The 22,959-nt window shown below is 37.2% G+C and overlaps 1 protein-coding gene across 6 annotated transcripts in view; it reads left to right on the forward strand.

The window, feature by feature from the left end:
* Positions 1–22,959, forward strand: part of BICD1 (BICD cargo adaptor 1) — a 223,460-nt gene that overhangs the window by 177,837 nt on the left and 22,664 nt on the right. For 3 of the 6 annotated variants that reach the window (XM_044228416.1, XM_044228419.1, XM_044228418.1), the window contains exons 5-7: positions 1,244–2,338; positions 6,331–6,482; positions 9,113–9,320. In XM_044228416.1, coding sequence (XP_044084351.1) covers positions 1,244–2,338; positions 6,331–6,482; positions 9,113–9,320 — 1,455 coding nt within the window. Of the gene's footprint in view, positions 1–1,243; positions 2,339–6,330; positions 6,483–9,112; positions 9,431–10,411; positions 10,606–22,959 lie in introns of those variants that run through there. The other 3 variants (XM_044228413.1, XM_044228415.1, XM_044228417.1) reach the window with 3 other exon arrangements.

The following is a 22,959-nucleotide window of genomic DNA, read 5'->3' on the forward strand; positions in this document are numbered from 1 at the left end:
CTCTTTCTCTCTAAAATAGATAAATACGTCTTTAAAAATTTTTTTTAAAAATGAAGTTTGGCGATATCTCAAGCTATTAAAAAAACTACTACTATACTGAATTACAAATTTATAGATAGGTATAGATTTCCTAAAGTAATATGCTAGTGTTTTATTCATTATAGTTTAAGAATTGTTATTTATCATGCTAGTAGAATAATTTTACTTACCTCCTAACAATTTAGACGTTTGGGGGGATGTAATGTACGATCCAGGAAAATTAAAAAGTTCAAATTGATAAATTCCTTTAGATAGAAAAACATTCAATATCAATCCATTATCTTTAAAGCAGTTCTCAATAATATTTGCTTATTGAAAAGCACATTTATGTTTTAAGCATGTAAAAATTTTAATTTATAATGATTACCCATATAGAGGGACAGAAAATGGTTTTTTAAATTCTCCTATTATAATTTCTTATATATTTATATTTAGTGAGACAGTATTTTATATTGACTTCAGAATATTTTTCAATATACAATAATACTATCATATAATAACAAAACTGTCATGTTATACAAATAAATTGCTAATTTTTAAGATTCCTATTTGAACTGAAGGAATTGAAACGATTTGTAAATTGTTCTTTTAATCCTAAAACTCTGTGTTCTCTGACTTTTATATCAAAAGCTATCAAATGTAGTACATGTCTATTTGGGGGATTAAATTTCCTTTTATTTTAAGGGAATTGTTAAGGTTCCTAGTATTATTTAGTAAGTTAAAGCCTCAGGTGTTAAATCTGATTTGGGGTTGAGCTCTCAGAAGGAAAGGATGATACACAGGCACCTTGAGACAGTTACTTCTCCCACAGGAACTAAGGAACAGAAACACCCTAGGGCTCTCAAAATAAAGACAGTGCCAAGTACTATCTCTTGACATCATGTTATGTTTTCTACAAGGTGTTAAAAGATAAAAATAAGATTGTTTGAATAACATTCAAGTTTCATGAGTGTATGTGTATAATGCACGAGAATTTGGATAAGTAAATATGCATAGTATAATTCTTTTAAAATGATGTACTTTTAGACTGATTGACTTACCAGAACTGCTGAAGTAAGAAAACCACTCCAATTTACTTTGAAGTATTCGGGATATTGGCTGTGCTGCAGTTCTGTGAGACGTATACATGCCTGACAGTGAAGGGATCAAGTGCATCATTGGCACTGCACTGAAGTCATTCACAGACTTTGTTTTGCCATTGCAGGTAGAACGGGAAAAGGCCATTCTTCTGGCCAATCTCCAGGAGTCACAGACACAGCTGGAACACACCAAGGGGGCACTGACAGAGCAGCATGAACGGGTGCACCGGCTCACAGAACACGTTAATGCCATGAGAGGCCTGCAGAGCAGCAAAGAACTCAAGGCTGAGCTGGACGGGGAGAAGGGCCGGGACTCGGGGGAGGAGGCCCATGACTACGAAGTGGACATCAATGGCTTAGAGATCCTTGAATGCAAATATAGGGTGGCAGTAACTGAGGTGATTGATTTGAAAGCTGAAATTAAGGCCTTAAAAGAGAAATATAATAAATCTGTAGAAAACTATACTGAAGAGAAAGCCAAGTATGAGAGTAAGATCCAAATGTATGATGAGCAGGTTACAGGTCTTGAGAAGACCACCAAGGAGAGTGGAGAGAAGATGGCCCACATGGAGAAGGAACTGCAAAAGATGACCAGCATAGCCAATGAAAATCACAATACCCTTAATACAGCCCAGGATGAGTTGGTGACGTTTAGTGAGGAGCTTGCCCAGCTTTATCACCATGTGTGTCTGTGTAATAATGAAACCCCCAACAGGGTCATGCTGGACTACTATAGGCAAAGCAGAGTCACTCGTAGTGGCAGCCTGAAAGGGCCTGATGATCCCAGGGGACTTTTATCTCCACGATTAGCCAGGAGAGGTGTGTCATCCCCAGTAGAAACAAGGACCTCATCTGAACCAGTTTCAAAAGAAAACACAGAGGCCAGCAAAGAACCAAGTCCAACCAAGACCCCCACAATCTCTCCTGTTATTACTGCCCCACCATCATCTCCAGTATTAGACACAAGTGACATCCGCAAAGAGCCAATGAATATCTACAACCTTAATGCCATCATCCGGGACCAAATCAAGCATCTGCAGAAGGCTGTAGACCGGTCCTTGCAACTGTCTCGTCAAAGAGCAGCGGCACGGGAGCTGGCCCCCATGATCGATAAAGACAAGGAAGCCTTAATGGAAGAGATCCTCAAGCTCAAGTCCCTCCTGAGCACCAAACGGGAGCAGATCGCCACACTGAGAGCTGTGCTGAAGGCCAACAAACAGGTGATCTCCTCCTACTCACAACGCATGCTAGCTCCCGCTTTCTTAACTAGTTAATTCTTTAAGGGTTCTGAGTGTCCATTAGCATCAGGATGAGAGTTCAGATTCCTGGTCAGCAGCGGAATAAATCAAACTATGTCCCAGTGCCAGATCAGAATGTGAGAATTATTTTTCAGTGAGTGAGTGGATCATCTGGGAGAGTAAGGATGCCCCCGTAGAGAGCAGTAGAGGTGACGCAGTTAAAGCAGGACCCAAGGAGAATCCAGTTGCAGATGCAGAATGGCAATTCAGGCAGTACTTCGCTGGAGTCCAGCAATCACTGAGCGGAGAAACAGGAGCTGGAGGGATGGCAGAATAGGCTGTCAGGGCAGCTTTCACCAGGGAGATGATGGCAAGGGGCCAGAGCAAACAGGTCTGGAGAGAGACAGAGATAGAGATAGAATGTTCACTAGCCTTGTCAGTGGCCACATACCTAAAATTTGGGTTCCAGTGGGATGTTAATTCATCTGATCTGAAGCAGTAGAAAATTTTTCCTAATGGTAGATCTCGTCCTTCTGGAATAAGTTGGAATGCTACGACAGGACCTTATGTAACTGATCCTTAAATCTCCTTCACGACTGAATTTTGTTGTCCACCCTTCAACTTTACCTGGGTGGGAGTGCTATGAAATATAGGTAAAATACTTTCAATTTCTGTTTAGTTTCTCAGGTAAACCTTGAAAGATACATTGGAGAAGGGTGCTAATAAAGGGTGTTGATAAAGAGAAACAACAAAGCATCAAATACCTTCTTGCAAACGTAACCAGGGCTGGTGTTGGGGGGTGATTTCAGATGTAATGCTCCTTCTTTTGCCCTTATTTGGGGGGAAGCACACCATTATTATGTCATCCACAATGCAGCATTCTAGCATCTTTATCTTCAGTTACCATAAACCCACTGATGTAAATGGGAGGTCTATCCCCCAAGCACTAATATTGTCTGCACTATAAATGTGCTTTTTATATAGGGCAAATTAGGACCTTCTTTTGTGCCATCACTTCAGGGAAATAGAAAAGATTAGGATGAATAAAGGATTTGTGAGAGATCTGATTCCAGTTTTAGGTCAGAGTGAAAGAATTTGTTGCCATAAACTGCTACAGTCCAAAGACCCAGTGACTTAGAGTGGTCATCAATAACAAATACCATATTACTAATACCATGATAGATAAGGCTTTATCAAAGACGTAATGGCTTGTTGGTCAAGCCATTCAAATAACATATTTGACTTCTTGCAGGTTGAATGTTAACAACCTGGAAACCTAGGTCTATAAATGTCAAGAGGCTTTACTGATGCAGAAGTATAGATAAGCATGGCTGATAAGCGACAGGAGACTAATTTGTGAACAAGCATTCATTGGTTACATATTTCAAGACAGGTAATAAATAGGGATACAAAAATAAGTGTCAAGTAATTTAGTAGGAATTCAACACATGCCTGTAACTATTTACAGGTTAGGACATATTGAGAAGTATAAACAGAACCATTGGAATTCAGTGTGATACAGGAATACAAAACATTCCTGGCTAAATTTTTATTTTCTCAGTGGTTTGGGTACCATTTGCATTACATTAGCATTGCAACTCTTACGGTCTCAGTAAATAAAATGAAAATACATTTCTAGCCATGCATTTAGTTTACATTTTAATGATGTTGGGCCTACAGCTATGATACTTATGTGCCACGAATAACTTCAGATGTCTGCAGATGACATCCATTATATTTAGACATTGTGGAATGTTCACTATTAAGACTAAGGTAAGAATTCAGTCATAAAGGGGAAAAGGGGACTCTTCCTGTTTTAAAAAGAGGCATTCTGCTCTCTGTGAGTCTTTTAATATACTTCAGGGTTTTTTGCATGCACATTATCTTCTGCTGAAATATGCAGTTTATGTTTATGAAATACCATCTGTGGACTAAACTGTATGGGAGGCTGGACTTTCAGTGAGGACTAATACACAGTCCTCACCTTCCAGACGAGGGCTCGCAAACTAGGGAGGCTGTGGGGAAAGATACAGATTATGACAGTGTGATGTTACACAAGGTGCATTAGAAGCTATACAAGCGTTGCCGAGGAAGGGATTAACATTTTCTAACAGGGTTAGCAGAAGACTTCATGGAGGCAGTTATACCTGAGTTTGTTCTTCAAGGATAAAGAGCTGCTTTCCAGGAGAGGAAGAAACCATTCCAGACAGCAAGAAGCGTAGGTAGAGAGCCACAGAATAGAAGGATATACTCATGGAATGGTGGTGAAGATCTCTGTGGCTGGAAACAAGGTATTTTATTTAGAAAGTCAACTCTGGGAGCATGGAGAATGTAGCAAATGCAGACATCACCAAATCCACTCAAAGGTTGTAGAAACTTGAATTTCTGACTTCTGAGAAAGCTTTGTACAGTCTGTGGACACATAAACAAACAAACAAACATCCTGCAGATAAAGTGGAGACTTTGGGACATTTCTTACGAAGAATAAATGAATTTGTACTTCTATTTCAGATCTTGCTCTTTTGTCATTCCCTCCTCTCCAACCCTTAGATGACTGACCATGAGACTCCTACATGATTTGTCTGTCAACATTTTCACGACTTTCAGAGTTAATGGCCTGTCTGAAGTAAATATGTGTATAGATTTTTAAAAAACTAAACAACTGCCCCTTTCCCCCAGGTCAATTTCTGCATTCTGGATAGTTTTCTGAATCCATAATATTTCTGAAGAGTCCACTGAGCTGTAGCACTACAGAACATACCAAAATATTTTATGAGTAAATTCTCATTTTAATCTGAGTCTGAGATTCAATTAAAACTCATGAGGAACTACTCTGGAATCAAAACATTAACAAACTACCCTATCCCAACATTGTTTTAATTTTAAAAAGAATCCACTTGTCTCTATAGAAGTTGGCACTTTGCATAAGAAAGTTGAGGCTGTCCATTTCAAGCACAAAAAGAAATGTTAAAAACCAGGATAGTCTTCTTAAGAAATCCCATTAGTAATAGATTTTTTTAAAATTAGTAATGGACTTTTTCATTAGTATTGACTATTTCTACACACTCTGAAAAGCTGAGGTTAACAGTTTGTAAAAATAGTATGCTTCCAGTTAAGTGTGTGTGTGTGTGTGTGTGTGTGTGTGTATACATATATATGTATATATTTGCAATGTACTATGTATCAAACAGGTAATCCCTAAACATACATTGATTTCATGCATTGATTCAGTCCACATTTTTCTTCTTACTATGTGTCAGCTAGTTCTCAACTTGAAATACTGTTAATTCCAAGATTCAGAAATGCCGAAATTCCAAGTTCAAACAAGTATTTTAATTCATTCAACATTTTGAAATTTCTGCTTTTATGGAGATTGTGAAGAATTAAATTAGACTATAGTTTTTTGTTTTGAAATTGTAGGTAAAGATAGGAAGTACTTGGTTCTTTGTTAATTCTTTTCCTTAAACATGTAATGTGGATTTATAGTTTGTCATATACCCATGCTATAAATTGCAATGGCCTGTGTCTTTTAGGCCCACAGAGCACAAATGACATGAGAATATTTGCATTCTATTATATTTCAATTGGACTATGCTTCTTCACTACCTTCTCCTTAATAAAATCCTTCTTGTTTAAAGTTTCAGTTCAATTCCCTTTCTGTCTGAAAAATTACACTTTCAAGCATCTGCATCAACTATCTACTGAATTACTATCATTTCCTTAGCTCCTGATACTGACTCTGGTTCACAGCTGGCTTTCAGGGCACTTTAACCATGTTAAAGTATAGATAGATAGATAGATAGATAGATAGATAGATAGATAGACAGACAGACAATAGATAATAGTTAGATAAAATAACCAAGTCAATTTCACTTTCTCTTTATGAAAGAAAGTAATAGACCCAGCAAGGATAAGTCTGTATGATCGGTTTTCCTGATATGAAAACCATAAGCACTGTGAATTTTCTGCTTCAGACAGCTGAGGTGGCACTAGCTAATCTCAAGAACAAATACGAAAATGAGAAAGCAATGGTGACCGAAACGATGACGAAGCTTAGGAATGAACTGAAGGCTTTGAAAGAAGATGCAGCGACTTTCTCATCCCTGAGAGCAATGTTTGCAACAAGGTAATAGTTTCTTCTTCCAAGATTGGGTGCAATAGGTGGTGAAAAGACTTTAAAATTCATATGTATCTCTTGAGTGTTGTTTGGTGTGCCCTCCAAGAAGGTAAGGTGTGAAGAAATCACTTGACATTCCCCAGGAGAAATCTGAGACAAAATGTTTTGCCCTGTTTTCCAGAGCCCTCTACTGGGCACAGTGGATCAAGCAATTCTTTTACACAGAAGTATTTTTAAATTAATGCAATAGATATTTTTCCTAGAGCTTATGTGCCAAAAAGATTTAGACCCCTCCCCCAAAGCCTCCAATAAGGGGGGGATCATACTTCCTAAAATAGCTAAGTGCTATATTTTCACCACTGAAATATATTTCTGTGACTAAAGGACATAAAAGTGCTTATCATTAGTATTGTGTGAGAAAGCTCCACAACGAATATCAGTATGCATTATATCAGCTAATTACTGAAACTTTAGTACACCGAATTAAATTAGGATTTCTAAAATGTAATTGTATTTATCACTAAATTTTCACATTGCCCAGCTAATTAATTAGGCAGATATTAGTGACTCCCTCCACCAGTTTCATTATCACAATTCCTTGATTCTATACTTTGCTTTTAAACTTGAAGTGATTAAGCATGATAAGAAGGTTTCAAATATTGATTCAAATGTTTTGAAATCCCGAAATTTTCTTTTTCCTTTTCTTAATAAGAATTTATTTATTTGTTTTGAGAGAGAGAGAGAGAGACAGAGAGAGAAAGCAAGAGAGCGTGTGTGAAGGGAAAGAGCAGAGGGAAAGGAGGAATCTTAAGAAGGCTTCATGCTTAGGGTAGAGCCTAGACTTGGGGCTCAATCATGACCCTGAGATCATGACCTGAGCCAAAATCAACAGTCCGTATTTAACCAGACTGAGCCACCCAGGTGCCCCATTAAAATTATGAGCTTTTCAAAGATTTTGCCATCCTTTTTTTTTTTTTTTTGCTGTCACAGTTCAGTACCAAAACAATACCAGTCACGTATCTTATAAGATACAAACAGGGTACAAAATTCACAAAGCATAACTGTGGCTTTATTTGGAGATTCAGTAATTAACTTATATGCAGCTGATATAAGTGTAAAAAAAAAGTCCTGGTTTTTATAGGAGCCCTGGAGTTTGTCCAGCTCCCTTGTATATAAAGAGAAAAGCTTCAAGCTCATACTTTGTGATTGATTCTCTTAGTGATGGCTGTGAGAAGGTTGAGAGCCTGTGGATCACAGGGATGCAGGGGACCTGAAGAAACTGACTTCTGGGTCTGAGCCTGGGAGAGTTCAAGGAGTAGGATATATATACACCTTTGGCCACTGTAGAGGGCAAGATAGAGAAGGGGGACGATACTCAGTGCTCCCCTCTTTGATGAATGAAATCAGTCAGCATTTCGTGTAGTATATATACGTTCTTTTAAAAAGAAATCAAAACTTTCTAAGGGGACATTTATGTCTCAATCTGGTTTATATAAGCATTATTTCTCCCAAATAGTGCATTTTCACACTGTATTTTTATGTATCATAATTGTGTTTCTCTGTAGTATTTTTTAAAATATTGCTTATTTGAGCAATTAAAATAAACCCAAGGTCCTGAAATCCACCTTCTATTTTACTAAGACTTAATCTTTGTTATGGTATCCCTACTGCTTCTTGAGATTTAACTTAAAAAAAAAAAAAAAAGCACCAGCCTGGATCTCAACTTCTTTCACTAGAATCTGTTTTTTCTTTAAAATGCTGCAAGGCTTGTGTTAATTTCAAAGTTTGTATAGCAGATTTTAGATACCTCCATCAAGTCATTAAGTCTCAACTGGTGCATGAAGAATATTTGTTATTTTTCTTAGTGGGGAAGTAAACTCAGAAAAAAAATCTCTGAATAATTATGTGATTAGTTTTTCCTTCCAAATGTTTATGTGCTTACGTTTTACTTTTGATGGGGAAAAAGATCGCTGAGCTTTTCTTTCTGCTGTAGCATGAATATCAAATCTGAATAAAGAGATTCCTGACAGCCTGCTATCTCTGTATCAAACTCCATGCAAATCTTGGTTTTCTTTGACATCTATTGCTTTATCACGGTTGAGAAAGCTTTGAAAATATTCAAGTTTCTAATTCAGGCAGATCTGCCATATTGAAAGCAGTGCAGCTGCAATCTGTACTCAAAATAAAACCCATAAATACAGATAAAGAAGGAAGTGAGCATTTTCTTTATAAACATTATTATTCTTTTGCACGCTACAAGCCTGCTCTATAACAAACTTGTCACATTCCTCCAAAGATTACAGTGTTACGCTATAGAAGAAGCTATTGTAACACATCTAAGGAGCAGTGAACATTACCCGAGACTTTACTGCTCATTGTTCTGACGCCCCGTGGCAGCCTCCACAGGAACTCTGTCCTTGGGGTTTAAGATGTCGTCTACTAAGAGTGTCCATATGTACTCCATTGTAGAGATGAACCATCAGTTACTGTATTCAGTTTCCTCTGCCATAGCTTACCTCCATTCTGCTCAGGGAAGACCAGTATTCCAAATCTAAATTCCAGGAAAATTTGTTACTGTTCTGTGTAAGTTCACCATTTAATTTCACTGAGATTTTCACTGAGATTTGTTTGGGTTCTAGATGTGATGAATACGTCACACAGTTGGATGAGATGCAGAGACAGTTAGCAGCCGCAGAAGATGAGAAGAAGACTCTAAACACTTTGTTACGAATGGCTATCCAGCAAAAACTCGCCCTGACCCAGCGGCTGGAGGACTTAGAGTTTGACCATGAGCAGTCCCGACGCAGCAAAGGCAAACTTGGAAAGAGCAAGATCGGCAGCCCTAAAGTAAGTGGGGAGGCATCAGTCACCGTGCCCACCATAGACACTTACCTCCTGCATAGTCAGGGCCCACAGACACCCAACATTCGGGTCAGCAGTGGCACTCAGAGGAAAAGGTATGCATGCAGCGATCTTCATAGTATGGTGCAGAGGCCAGATTTTTAGTTAACTGCAAAAATTAATGTGCTCTTATTGTGGAGGATGGAGGAAGGGAAGGAGGAGAAAAACTGGGAGTGGGTGTATAAACGGGCCTTGCTAATGTTGGTTTTTCCAAATCAAAACCTTTTGATAATTGTGTTGATTTATTCCTTTCTGTCCTTCCATACCCCACCTCTTGATTAACCATAATATAATTTTCGAGTATCTGTCAACATTTTTGCTGTTCCTTGTATGCGTAATTATGCCTCTCCCTTACCTCCAACCTAAAAATTGCTAGATAAAAGGTGGATATTAAGAATGGAGCTACGTTTTACATGTTCTACGTGACATTTAAAAGTTACTGTACCTCTGGTAATGGTGCTATTTACCAGCTTCTCTTTAATGGGGCAAGAATATGAATCTGTTCTCTTAGAGAAATTTTTGTCTGTATTACCAAACTGACAACTGACTAAAAGGAGATGTCTCTCCTGGGGTATAATGGAATGGAATATGTATAGCCTTTTTCTTAAAACCAGGTTTTTGTGCCTTTTCATTTGGTATGTGAATGTTGCTCACGAACTCATTTGCAAGGTTTTTAGTGGCTTAATTTTGTGACCTTTTTACAGAGTCCTGGATGTTGAATTACTTACCCTGTATTATCAGTTAATGGTAAAATTTTTATTTTAGGAACTTTCAGTAAAGAATCAAATAATATCAATATTTTCTATTTGCGATTCAAACTGACTAACTATAATAAATTTCTTTTCCAGTATCCAATACAGTTTCCAAACAGGGTTGTATCCTGTTATGGAAACTAAGCACTTAGCAAAAAATCTTGATTTACATGTTAAAAAAATTAAATGCCAGTATAAATAATGTTGTCACTGGTGAGGCTTTGAAAGGTAATTAAAGTAAAACTTTTTTGTTTCCTATATGTATTTTCTTGGATCTCCTGCAAGACAATTTTCACCTTCCCTTTGTGATCAGAGCCGTCCCAGGACTTCAGGGGCTACCTACCTACAGAATTTATTAAGAGTTCCCCCTGATCCCACCTCCACAGAATCATTTCTTCTGAAGGGCCCCCCTTCCATGAATGAATTCATCCAAGGGCACCGGCTCAGCAAGGAAAAAAGGTTAACCGTGGCTCCACCAGGTAAACATTTTTTCCTTGGGTGCATGTGATGCAGATGGTTAGCTGAATAGACAACTCTCCCCTTCCTCCCAACCACTCATGCGCACCCATCGGAGTCCGACTTTAATGACGGGTGAATTCCTACAGCTAAAGTAAAAACACCTTTACAGTTAGCATCCTGTTTCCTCCTCTACTCAGCTAGACAAGCATTTCTTTTAACAGCCAATGATGGAAAATGAGAGTTGGAAGGAATGGGACATGTCAAGGGAACCTAGCATCAGGTGTAATGCAGAGCACAGCCCTGGGTCCTATTTGCAATTTGATAGCTCATAGGGATTCCATCTTGATCAAATTTTGCCATTTTGTTCTGATAATTTTTAAGGTAATTTCAGTAAAGGGAACCATCTTTATAAAAGCCTTTAGGGCTCTTCTCCTTTTGTAGTCACTCAGAATGTCTCCTCTATCACCATAGAGAAAATAGAAGTAAAATCCTCTTCAGATTTTGCTCCTCAGGAACATTTACACCTTAGTATAACATTCTTATAGTTTCCAAGCCCTTATTGATTTGTGCTTACCAATATGCTCACATTTTATGTTTAGTTTCACTGTTTTGCATTTTCCTTTTTCTTTTTCAAAAATCTTTCCTATGAAGAGCTTCAGTTGAAAATGTGACTCACTCCTGAGTACTGATACCCAGACCGCTGCCCTGTTTTGTCTTCTTGACCCTACTGTATAGCCTTTGAGTTTGCCACCAAATTTCGTTTTTTAATTCACTTTGATTTTATCATCTTACCTCATTTTCTTCAATTTTTACCTTAATTCCTTTTTGGAAACCTCAGCCTTTGGATCTGTAATACTTTCCATATCTGATTTGTAAATCAGTCTACTGATTGGACTTAAAAGGTGTGGTGTGGAAATTTGCAGCACATACTCTACATTCTAAGAATGTTTGAGTGAATAAGTAGTGATAATGAGTTCAGAGAGCATAACAGCCAAAATGTACACAAAGAAAGAAAGAAAGAAAAGAAAAGAAAGAAAGGAGAGAAAAGAAAAAAAAGCAACAATGCTGCTGGACGTTCTTACTTTCATAACTCATTTCCTTTTATTTCAGACCCCTTTGGAAGGTACTTTGGAGTATCTGTAAATCACCAAAGTAGTTATAATTCATTAGGACACTTGAATAAAACCCACCAGTTGTTTTAGTGTTCCAACTGACTTCAGTAGCACTACCTACTAGAACTTAGAAAAGAAATCTTGTGATCAATAAATAACCCTATGGTATTTTAATTTAAAAGTGACATATCAGTAAGATTAAAAATTAATAAATAATAACTATTTTCATTTTGTATATGATCACTCAATCCTTATTTACATTAATATGTATTTATGTCATTGTCATTACATTGTCAAAACCATTAACATTATATTGTAAACTTTTCTGTGTTTACTGCCTAGTCTATTTTTATTTTTAAAGGTTGTTGTGTCATAAATTTTATTTCAGATGTTATCACTTTAATCAGTATTTCTTCTCTTGTTAACCGCTGGATAGTTTTTCATTATTTGTTATTTTATGCAGTGCTGCTGGAAGTCGCCTCATGCAGTCAACTTCTCATTGGTTCAGTTTTTCTTGAGCAACATCATTGGGTTAAAATTACAAACATCTGTGTTTTTTGCTCCATTTTGACATTCCTGTCAAAAAGAATATATCCGTATACCAACAGTCTCACAAAACATTTTTCCTGTTTTCATACATTCTGAATCTTTCTAAGACTTCTTGCACACCATGCACAACTTGCAACTCTTAAGGCTACCTACCATATGTGAATGAAAGCACCATTATGTTGTCTTACATTCTTAGTTTTGAATAACTAGAAAAGACATTGGCCTTAGAAATTATCATTATATATAAGATTAGAGATATAAAGAACATGGCATTCAGAATCATCAAGAGGCCAGAAAATCATTTTAATGACAATGTAGCATACTAACAAATTTTACATTTTTAACCATTTATTTGAAGTTACAATAATGACAGGGGGAGGAAGTAAAGCTGTTATTATAGCCTAAGGAGTTTTTAGTTATATACTGTGGGTCCAACCGGATTTGTTCTTAATAAATTTTTAATCAACTGAGCAACAGCTTCTGAAAAGTTTTGGTTAAATCAACTGCTATAGGAAGTGACTAATTAGCTACATCAAAAAATTGTAGCTTTTAAAAATATTTGTATTATTAAATAGTGTATATTATTTTTTGTAGACTGAACTGCATACGATAGGACATATTAAATATTATTTATGGTGCTTTTACTGTATAAAATGTGTTCAATAAGCTGAGAAGGGGATATGCCATATAGATGCAGTCCTATGTTCTCTGTAAGAAATATTTTAAACCCATGAGAAGTAACAGATTTTTAAATAAATCAAGATTTTTATTCATGAATTTAATATAAGTTACTGATAATTATAGAATCTGTTAGCTAGTAACAATATCCATTCATCATTTTTTGAAAGGATAATTCCCTGTTAATTTATTAGAATTTTTGGGGTAAGTTTTCTGAAAGGTATTTTTAATATATCTTTGTAGGTGGTTATTGTTATTCTAATAAGTGGGTTTTCTATTGAGAACCATTGAAGTAATTAAATTAATTGAATCATTGCAGTAGAAATACAAAGAGTTTAAATTTTTTGAATGCTTTCTTGAGGAATTATGACAGATTTAAATTTCACTTAAAAATTTAAGCACGGGGGGCGCCTGGGTGGCTCAGTGGGTTAAGCCTCTGCCTTCAGCTCAGGTCAGATCTCAGGGTCCTGGGATCGAGCCCCGCATCGGGCTCTCTGCTCAGCGGTGAGCCTGCTTCCTTCTCTCTCTCTCTATCTCTCGCTTTCTCTGCCTCTCTGCCTACTTGTGATCTTTGTCAAGTAAATAAATAAAATCTTTAAAAAAAAAAAATTTAAGCACGGGGCATCTGGGTGGCTCAGTGGGTTAAGCCTCTGCCTTCAGCTCAGGTTATGATCCCAGGGTCCTGGGATCGAGCCCCACATCGGCTCTCTGCTCAGCGGGGAGCCTGCTTCCCCCTCTCTCTCTGCCTGCCTCTCTGCCTGCTTGTGATCTCTCTCCCTCTGTCAAATAAATAAATAAAATCTTTTAAAAAAATTTTAAGCACAAAGCATAAAATATTATCTACCATATATAAGGGATATTTTCAAATAGGTTTTTTTTCTATGAGATGGTCAGCAGAAAACCCCATCTTCTTCAAGCCACAATTTCTCAGTTTCTGAAGAACTCTGGGATGGGGCATTGATTTTCAAAATTAAAAGGTTGTTTTGTACTAATTGATTTGCAATATTAATACAACCTTGTGGAGGAAAATTCTGGCTTTTGCCTTTGACTCTGGCTGTTTCTGCTGCCTCATCCCCCCAAATTCCAGAATTTCTGTTTATTGACTTTCTTGTTGCTGACTTAGTCCTTATCTTAGCATACAGACTCCAGTGTTCTCCCCCATATTGCTCCCAGCCTTGATGAATCTGAGTCAAAAAGGACCCTGCTGTCACCAGTGAGGCAGTCAGGCAGCAGGTGGTACATCTTCACAAAATCACTTTGTTTCATAGTATTTATCATACAAATAGCTGTGAAATATTACTTATATAATAATAATAATAAAATCTTACCAATTCATCAATAATTAAAATCAACCTACCGGAATATGTGAAAGAGAGCCATGTAATTTATAGGTAAGAGATGTTATTTCTATAGTAAAGACTTGATTATGTGATCTGCACAGTTAAATGAAGTTCCCGAACCCAGCCTCAACGAGAGTATGTGTGTCTGTGTGGAGGCTTCCCAACTCCAACAAGCAATTCTCAGACACCAGCAGGGTGTGCTGCAATTCAACTGAGTTCTGACACTATCTACAGAGAAATAACATTAGATTTCGCCTGTTAGGGCTCAGTTCCACAAGACTGCCCCTCCCCCTTTTCAGACACCAGTTGAAAGCCCAAGTTATTACTTGTGCTTCTGACCAACTGGCTATGGATTAGAGGGTCCAGTGACAACGCCCCCCACCCCTTGCCCCCGGCTTGAGAGACCAGTCACAAGTTTATGTTGTTACCTGTATTTCTAACCAACTGACTGTAAATCAGAGTTCCCGTGATCCCCTCCTCAACTTCAGTCAGTTTGCTAGAGCAGCTCACAGAAATCAGAGAAACATGTTACCTACTAGATTACTAATTTATTATAAAAGGATATAACTCAGAGATAGCCAGATGGAAGAGATGTGTAAGGCAAGGTATAATGAAGGAACTTGGAGTTCCATGTTCTCTCCCAGAGCACACCACTCTCCCCGGATCTCCAGGCATTCACCAATTCAGTGCTTTTGGGGTTTTGTGGAGGTATCATTACATAGGCATTATTGATTAAATCACTGGCCATTGGTGATTGATTCAACCTCCAGCCTCTCTCCCCTTCGCAGAGGTTGGATAGTAGGACTAAATGTTCCAACCCTCTAGTCACATGGATTGTTTTCTTGATTCTCCTGGCAATCAGCCTCCATTCTTAGGTGGAATGTCACTTTATTAAAATAACTGGGGACACCTTTGTCACTCTCAACACTTAGGAAATTCCAAGGGTTTTGAGGGCTATGAGCCAGGAAATGTGAATGAAAACCAAACAGATCTTTCTTCTAGATCACAATATTGCAACAGGATAAACAAGAAATCTCAAACTTAAAAAGCAAGTTTGAACTCTTCTTGAAGTTATAGCCTAAGCAATTTGCTCTTCACACTCTTTTTTCCATGTAGGAGTTTTCCCTTTAGATGTTTTGCTTTCCCCTATCATTTCAATTCCCATTGCCCCTCCCTACTGCTACCTTTCCTTCTCTTTCTCTGACACCATTACTGAACTAGTGTGAGAGAATGGTATTGTTTTGAAATCTGAAAATTTTGTATGATATTTTAAATTTTGTCAGTGTTTAAAGAAGCTCACAGAAATGTGTTAACCTTAGATATGTAATCACCCTTTTAAATGTGTAGTCAACAGACAAAGCATGTTCATGAGTGAAAATTGCCTTTACATTTCACTATATTCAAACAACATTTGTCTGTTTTTTATATTGTAGTTTATGTTCTTAAGCGTGTACCAAACCCACATTTCTTTCTTTAACTCATTTGCTCATTCACTCATTTATCAAATTTTAACAGAATGTATTGAGCTACCACTATGTGTCAGGTACTTTTTTTGGCTTTTAATATAATATGTTATTTAAATGAAATGTCATCCCTGTGCTTCCAATAAGTAGTGGTGTTAATAGATGTTCCCAAAATAAAAGAAGAGTTGGGGTGGTTAGGTGCATTCGCCCCAAAGAAGAGTGAGCTCTGGTGGTGAAAGTTGACTAAACCTTGATGGCGGACAGTAGGAATGCAGGTGTGGGTAATGTGAAGAGCCTTCTGGGAAAGGGCAGCTTTTGCAAAGGCCACGAGCTTCGGGACTAGAAATTGAAGGGGGACTTGGGAGTGTTGGGAAATGACACTGGAAAGACAGACAAGGACCTGGAAACAGACAGCCGGGTTCATAGGTTGGACTTGACTTCATGGGCATAGTTGACTCTTTAAAGAATAAGTCCAGGTTTTCATTATATTAAATTGCCCTGACAGCAAGGTGGAGAATGGATTAGATGTGGCTAACACCTACGATAAAGAAATAGGTATGAAGACTCATGAAATGTGCAGATGAGACATGGTAGAGACTCACAATCAAAACGGGGAGGAGTGTGAATGTTGACATGTGTCTGAATGGAGAGAAGTCCAACCATACCTGAGAGCCAGTGTGTCCTGTGTACACACCACCTCCTCTAACTGCCTGTCTGCTTCATCCTCCCACATTTTGTATGTAGAAGGAGCTCAGTGAATGCTATTTGAACTGACTTCCTGAACTAACAGATAGCCTCAGTGGTTGTTTTTTTTCCCCCCTAAGGTATATTTTTTTCTCTAGAGGCTTCTTCTCCATTTTTGTGAGTTCCCCTTCCCCAAATCACTATGCTTTTTTCTGCCCCTGCAGGATTCAGTCCTTGAAATAGCCAGAGTGAACAGCAATCTGTTGAAACTTGCCATCTTTTAGGCCTATATTTTCTCTTAACATAGCTTCTGTAGAGTTCTTCTCTGCAGAGGAAGGCTTGAGCATTTTTTGATGCTAGAGCATGTTGCCTTTAGTTTGGTATCTGACAGAAGTTAAATCGAAAATATTAATTCAGAAAATCACCAACCACATGCTGAAATATACATGTTTCTATCTAGCCCCAATGTAATATACAATTAGAAGTGGGTTCAGATGTCCAAATTTTAGTGTATCATGTATGCTGCGGGAGTATTTTTCTTTTTCTGGGGGTACTCATGAGTCATTTTATAGTGGAAATGTGCAATACCTTCATATTTCTATTCAGTATTTTTTTCAAGGAACAGTTCTATTTTTCCAGGAAATCTTTTACTATAGGATGATCTTGAGTTGGAATGTACAATATTAAAAATGACATGAGATGAGAGGTCTTAATTAGATTCCATCTGTCTCTGTGATGACAGATACCCAAGTGAAAAATACCCAGAAATCTGAAAAATGTATTTCATTTTTTCCCAATAGCTCCAGATTTGTTTTGTATAGATAAATACCTGATATTCTCTAACTTAGCTGAATGTTTTTATTTTCATCCAGATAACTAGTTTCATATAAAGATATTTTAGAATTTTAAGATTTCTTCCCCTGTTATTTTCTCTTACAAAGTCTTTAACCTATATGTATCATATACACCAATTTTACCACTGTGTACATAAGTTATAAAGATTTTTCTGATCTCTTATATTCACCAGGTAGAATTACCTACCTCCTCCTCTTTGCCTAACTACAGATGGAGTGTCTTAAATCACATTCCCCTATGAATCTGTAAGCTTTTAAGCAGGAACCTTGCTCCTTGATCTTTTAATCTTCAGGTCCTGCACTGTACCTGGCACATAGTAGGCCCTCAGTTGGGTGGATAATTGGTAATTAGCCCAAATTTTCTACAATATCTGAAAAGATAATGGCTTTACTATGGTTTATCACCGATACATATAGATTTTCTAATAGTTATTTCAGATGTGATTTAATGTAGGTGATATAATAAATTCTCCATAAGAATTGAATTTGGGAACTTCCCAAGTCAGTTATTCACTTCTCTTATCATTCAGTTTAGGCAGTGTGTATGTCTGTGTGTATGTGTGTAATATTATATATATATTATATATACAATATATATGTATGTATATACATATGTATATGTGTATATGTAATATATTACTGAAGTTTCTTTAGTTGGTTGTTTTTATATATGGGTGCCTAAAAATCAAGACAATTATAAGAAAATATCCATGTAATATGCAGTAAAAGATTACATATAAATATGGCTTTCCTCGTTTTTTACTTTTTTTATCTGTTTTTAAAATAGTTTTAAAGTATTTTCAATAGATAATGATGGTTCAAAGTTGAAAGGGTATAAAGATTGTAAAATAGAAAGTAGCTCTCTCCCAGCCTACTGCTTGTGTCCTTCTAGGAACATTCTCTATATGTATAGGTGAATATATAAAAATGTGTACATATATAATCACAACTACTGATTATATATGTATTAAAATTGGCACAACCAGAAATATTGTTCTGCATGCTATTATTTTCACTTAATATATCTTGGCTTTCTTTATATCAGTTTCATCTTTCTGTTTATTTTTAACTGGATTATAGAGGACAAGGAAGATACTTGAACCCTTTATGAAAGCTTGAAACATTTTCAAGTGTAGAATAGAAATATTTCTTGCCAAACAATAAAATGGCCACCAAAAGAATGTTTCACTTTCTAGACCAGAGCTATTCAATAGAAAGATAATGTGAACCAGATATGTAATTTAAATCTAGTAGCCATATGAGAAAAAGTAGAAAGAAACACATGAACTTAATTTTAGTAATATTTTACTTAATACAATGTACCCATAATATTATCATTGCAATATGCAATCAATAGAAGCAACTATAGAGATATTTTATGTTCTGTTCTTCTTAGTCTTTGAAATTCAGCATACATTTTGCACTTAGAATGCATCTCAATTTGAACTAGCCGTATTTCAAGGGCTCAATAGCCAGGTGTGGCTAATAGCTACTCTATTAGACAGTATAGTTCTAGGCCTTCTTACTCACCGGTGGCTTTACTAGATATAATTTCTGCACAGAAACCTGAAATTTTACACACAACATCTAATTTTAAATAAGAGTTAAGATGGCACATATTTAGGTTTTCTTTGGAAATGAAATACTGGGCCATATGTTTTTGGTTGCAGTTTGATTCTTCCTTGTTTATCTCCAATTGGTGGCAATGCTCTTTAAGTAGGTACATAGTAAATGTTTGTATACTCTTCTTTATACATCTTTCTTATTTGTTACTAGGTCTCTTTGTCAGTATTATAATTAATTCCTATTGTTTAGGTACACCCTAAGAAACCATGTGTCTTAAATATTCTTAAAATAATAACACAACTTAATTTTTTAAAAAATCAGTGTAGTCAAGCTTATAAAAAGTCCGTTTTTATTTATTTTAAGTATTTATTTGAAAATATTTATAATGCATCCTGGCCATTTTAAATGGCAGAATTTAATGACACCAAAAGGGGACGAAAAACACAAAGGGGACACCATAAGGGGACCAAAAACCACCACTTTCCAGGTGGGTCTCATGTATTTCCTTTTGTCCAGGATAACAGAGATGATAAAGATAATACTAAGTAAATAATTTCATGGTACAAACTGATGCCACTCAGTAAATAATGCAGCGATTAAGGAACATCTGATGACTACAGCTCTGTCAGCATTTTTCCTTATTTTTTATTTTTGTTTTTGATTCCTACTCCTTCCTCTGTCGGGTTTATTAACCAGAACTTAAATTTTCGTAAAAGATTCCATATTCAAACCCTGAGCATTGTAAGCCAAATAAGTGATGATGGAAGGATTACTGAAGGGATCCAACGTTGCAGCCGGAATGTCCATATTATATTAGATAATATTTTTCAATCCGTGTTGACGATTTTAGTGTAACTATGTAGTTTGAAAGTCTTTTGAGTTTTATTAATATTAATCCCATGGAAATTGGAATTTTCTTATTAAATTCTTCAAGGAAAAAACTAAAATCTTCCCCTAATATATCCATTAAGTGAAAGAAAATACAGGATTTGTGTGTGTGTGTGTGTGTATATATGTATGTATTACCTATTCAGGGCAACAGTGGTCAGGGCATACTTGTGTCCACCAGAGTCCAAACATGTGGTATGTAGAGACAGAGAGGCCTCCAGAAGGTGGCTGAGTCTGGAGTGGCCGCAGCGGGGCCAGGGCGGGGGTGCACGGCACAGATGGGCTGAGACATACAGAAGACTCAGGACATTCCAGCTAATAACCGCCTTCCTCTCCTGATTCTGCCCAAATGACACTTTCTGGCTCACTACAAATATCAATAGGGAAATAGAAAACATGAAAGAGACACACCTCTAGGATTGGTTTTAGATCATAGCTCTGCTTCAGACTCACTGAATTGATCAGTCTCTGCCCCCTAATGACAAACTAGTCCAAATACCAAAATAAGAAATCGCTCATGTTCTCTCACTACTTTCTACCTATGTATGCTCCCCAGGGGACATCAAGTCAGAGAACAGCCTTTATTCTGCCCATGTGCTGTTAATTACAATACCTATAACACCTAACCCTTAGGATCTTTGGTGTCCTTCGTGGGTGCCCAGTGCTACAACTGTCTACCATTGGCATCACTTTGCCTTCATATCCCAAAGCCCCTTATGCAAAAAAGAGTTTCAGGTCTCAGTTCTGGTAGGTAGCTCGTACCTCTCCCTTACTGTATTCCAGGAGAAGGTGACCACCAGCATCTTCTCTGCGTTGCTCACACTATTTAATCCAGTCTGCTGGCTCTAGTCTGTTGTATTCTACTGTTTGCCTTCACTATAACTACCTAACAGCCTTTAAACCTTTATTTAAAAAATGGAATAGCAACAAACCCTTTAATCATAAGCATTTCCCGGAAGTTATATCAAAACTTCCGCTTTCAAAGAGACATTTTCTATTTACAAAGAACACTAAGAAAAACGTGATAAGAAAAGGCCATATTGGTACCCAGCGAAGTCAATCTTGAGGTTAACAACTGTAAACTCTCCTTTACATTTGTAACAATATATGGACAGCTACAATGAAAAGATACTGATGGAGCTTCTCCCAACTCTGAAGCTCTCTGATTCTAATAATATAAATTATTCCCTTCTTGACTGGGACTGGACCTACTGTACACAACCCATGTTTCCAAATAGACTTGTAAGGAAAAATATTAAAGTATCTCAGCACCAGTAGTATCATTTGCATCAAGAAAAAGGAAGATTTGGATTATCTTAACAGAACAAGCTTTTTTTTTTTTTTTTGGACATTTTAAAGTGTCTCTGTGTTAGCACTGACTGTACAAGGCAGAAAGGAACAGTGTTCCAGAGTTCATGCCAAGTTCTTGCAGTGTTCTCACACTTGGATTTCCTTCTCACAACTGATGGGATTCAATTTCTAAAAGCATACCTAGATTGGTGTACATGATACGGAGGCCACCAATTTAATTCAAGAATGTTTCTCTGGTGCCGAACAACATGGCAGCCGACCAGACCCTTCTGAGGCCTTAACAAACAGTTGGGGAATGGGCCTTTCTATGTGCTAGCCCTGGCTTCAGTGGCTCTCCTGACCTCTGAACAAGTTTGTCAAGGTTGGAAGGAGCAGCCTGAGTTCTGCTGTGAGTGTGGCACCCACGATGGGTGGTTGTAATGCTCATGGAAAGGCTACCCTTGCTGCTTGTTCCTTGGTTTTAAGTGATGTAGTGAAATGTAGTGCTTGCACCTGTGCTACTTAATGTGACCTAGTCTTTAAACGTGTGCAACTAATCAAGCAGAAAAGATTCATAGTGCGCCGTATTCATGGCATAACAACAGAACATCCGGCCACCCTGGTTTTCCTTTTGCGCAACTGTGTGTCCCTTCCTCTACACACTCATCTCTTTAGTCATCTATTGATGCTTGTTTGGTTTCTTAGGCTGTTTCACCAGTGTATTGTGCCTGAAATTATGAGAGGAAAAAGGAAAAAACCACAACCCAAAACGGCTGCTTTATTCCTTTCTGTTGTTTACTTTTTAAAAAAGTAAAGTCATGAAGATGTCATATTACTCTTAATTTTACTGTCTACTGTCACCTGTCAGCCAAAAACGAACAGTAATTGGTATGTTTCCCTCATCACAAATCTAAAGTTTTTAGGAACTGTACGTGTAAAAGCCAATTTTGTTTCAGTTTTGCTCATTACTGGACTCTGGGGATTTTCTTTCTTTCTTTTTTTCTTTCTTTCTTGTGTGTGTGTGTGTGTGTGTGTGTGTGTGTGTGTGTGTACGTTTGCATAGGTTATGTCACTTCTCTGTGGCCAGACCATAAATCAGGTCTTCTTCTAAGGGGCTGCTTTGCAAGCTGGCCTCTCATGTAACCGAATTAGTGCCTGAAGGTTCTCCAGAAATGGACTAGATTAGATTGTTACTCTTAAAAGAGTTAAAAGAAACAACTCTAATATTTGCATTGATAGATTTATATGAAAATATGTGTGTTTATTTTGCAGGACACTGATTTAGAGCAGTACTGTTATCTTAGCTAAACCTACTTCTAGTGGATGCTTTTTTTAGTTGATGGGGGAAAACTTTGCTCATATTAAGGACTTTTTGCTGCTCTGATGCTGTTCATCTGGATTGTCTTTTGCTCTAAGCTGAGCCTTGCCTCCCAATTCTGCATTGCACGTAAGAGTATGTCTTACAACAAACAGAATCAGTCTGTGATCAGTTTAAGATCATGTGATCTGAAATATGAAGTTTAAAGTAGAGGAGGGGGTACACTCAAGGCTCTGGCACAGACATCCCAGTGAGGATGCTGCGAAGTGCACCTTGTGTACCTATGTCTGGCCATCCAGGCAATCCCAGCTTCATCTCTATTCGTATGTCCTTAAAAAAACAAGTGTAGGATAGTCACTTTCTCTGAGTAGGTATTTATGGAATAGCCATTATGTAATAACAATAGAATCAGTTAAATATAAATTTTTTTCTCTTTTTATGCTCTACTTGACATCAAAAGCAAAAAGAGGTAAGTTGGCTACAAACCTGTAGGTGAACCTTATTTTCTTTAATAGAATTATTCCTGAGTAGCTTTGCTTCAGATAAGTTTCTATAAATCACATACTTTCACATTAGGAAGCTTGCCTTTGTAAATCCTTATTCTTTTCTTTGAAAAATGAATAAGCGCCTTC

The sequence above is a fragment of the Neovison vison genome, chromosome 12 (genome assembly GCF_020171115.1).
Source record: "Neovison vison isolate M4711 chromosome 12, ASM_NN_V1, whole genome shotgun sequence".
NCBI lineage: Eukaryota > Metazoa > Chordata > Mammalia > Carnivora > Mustelidae > Neogale > Neogale vison.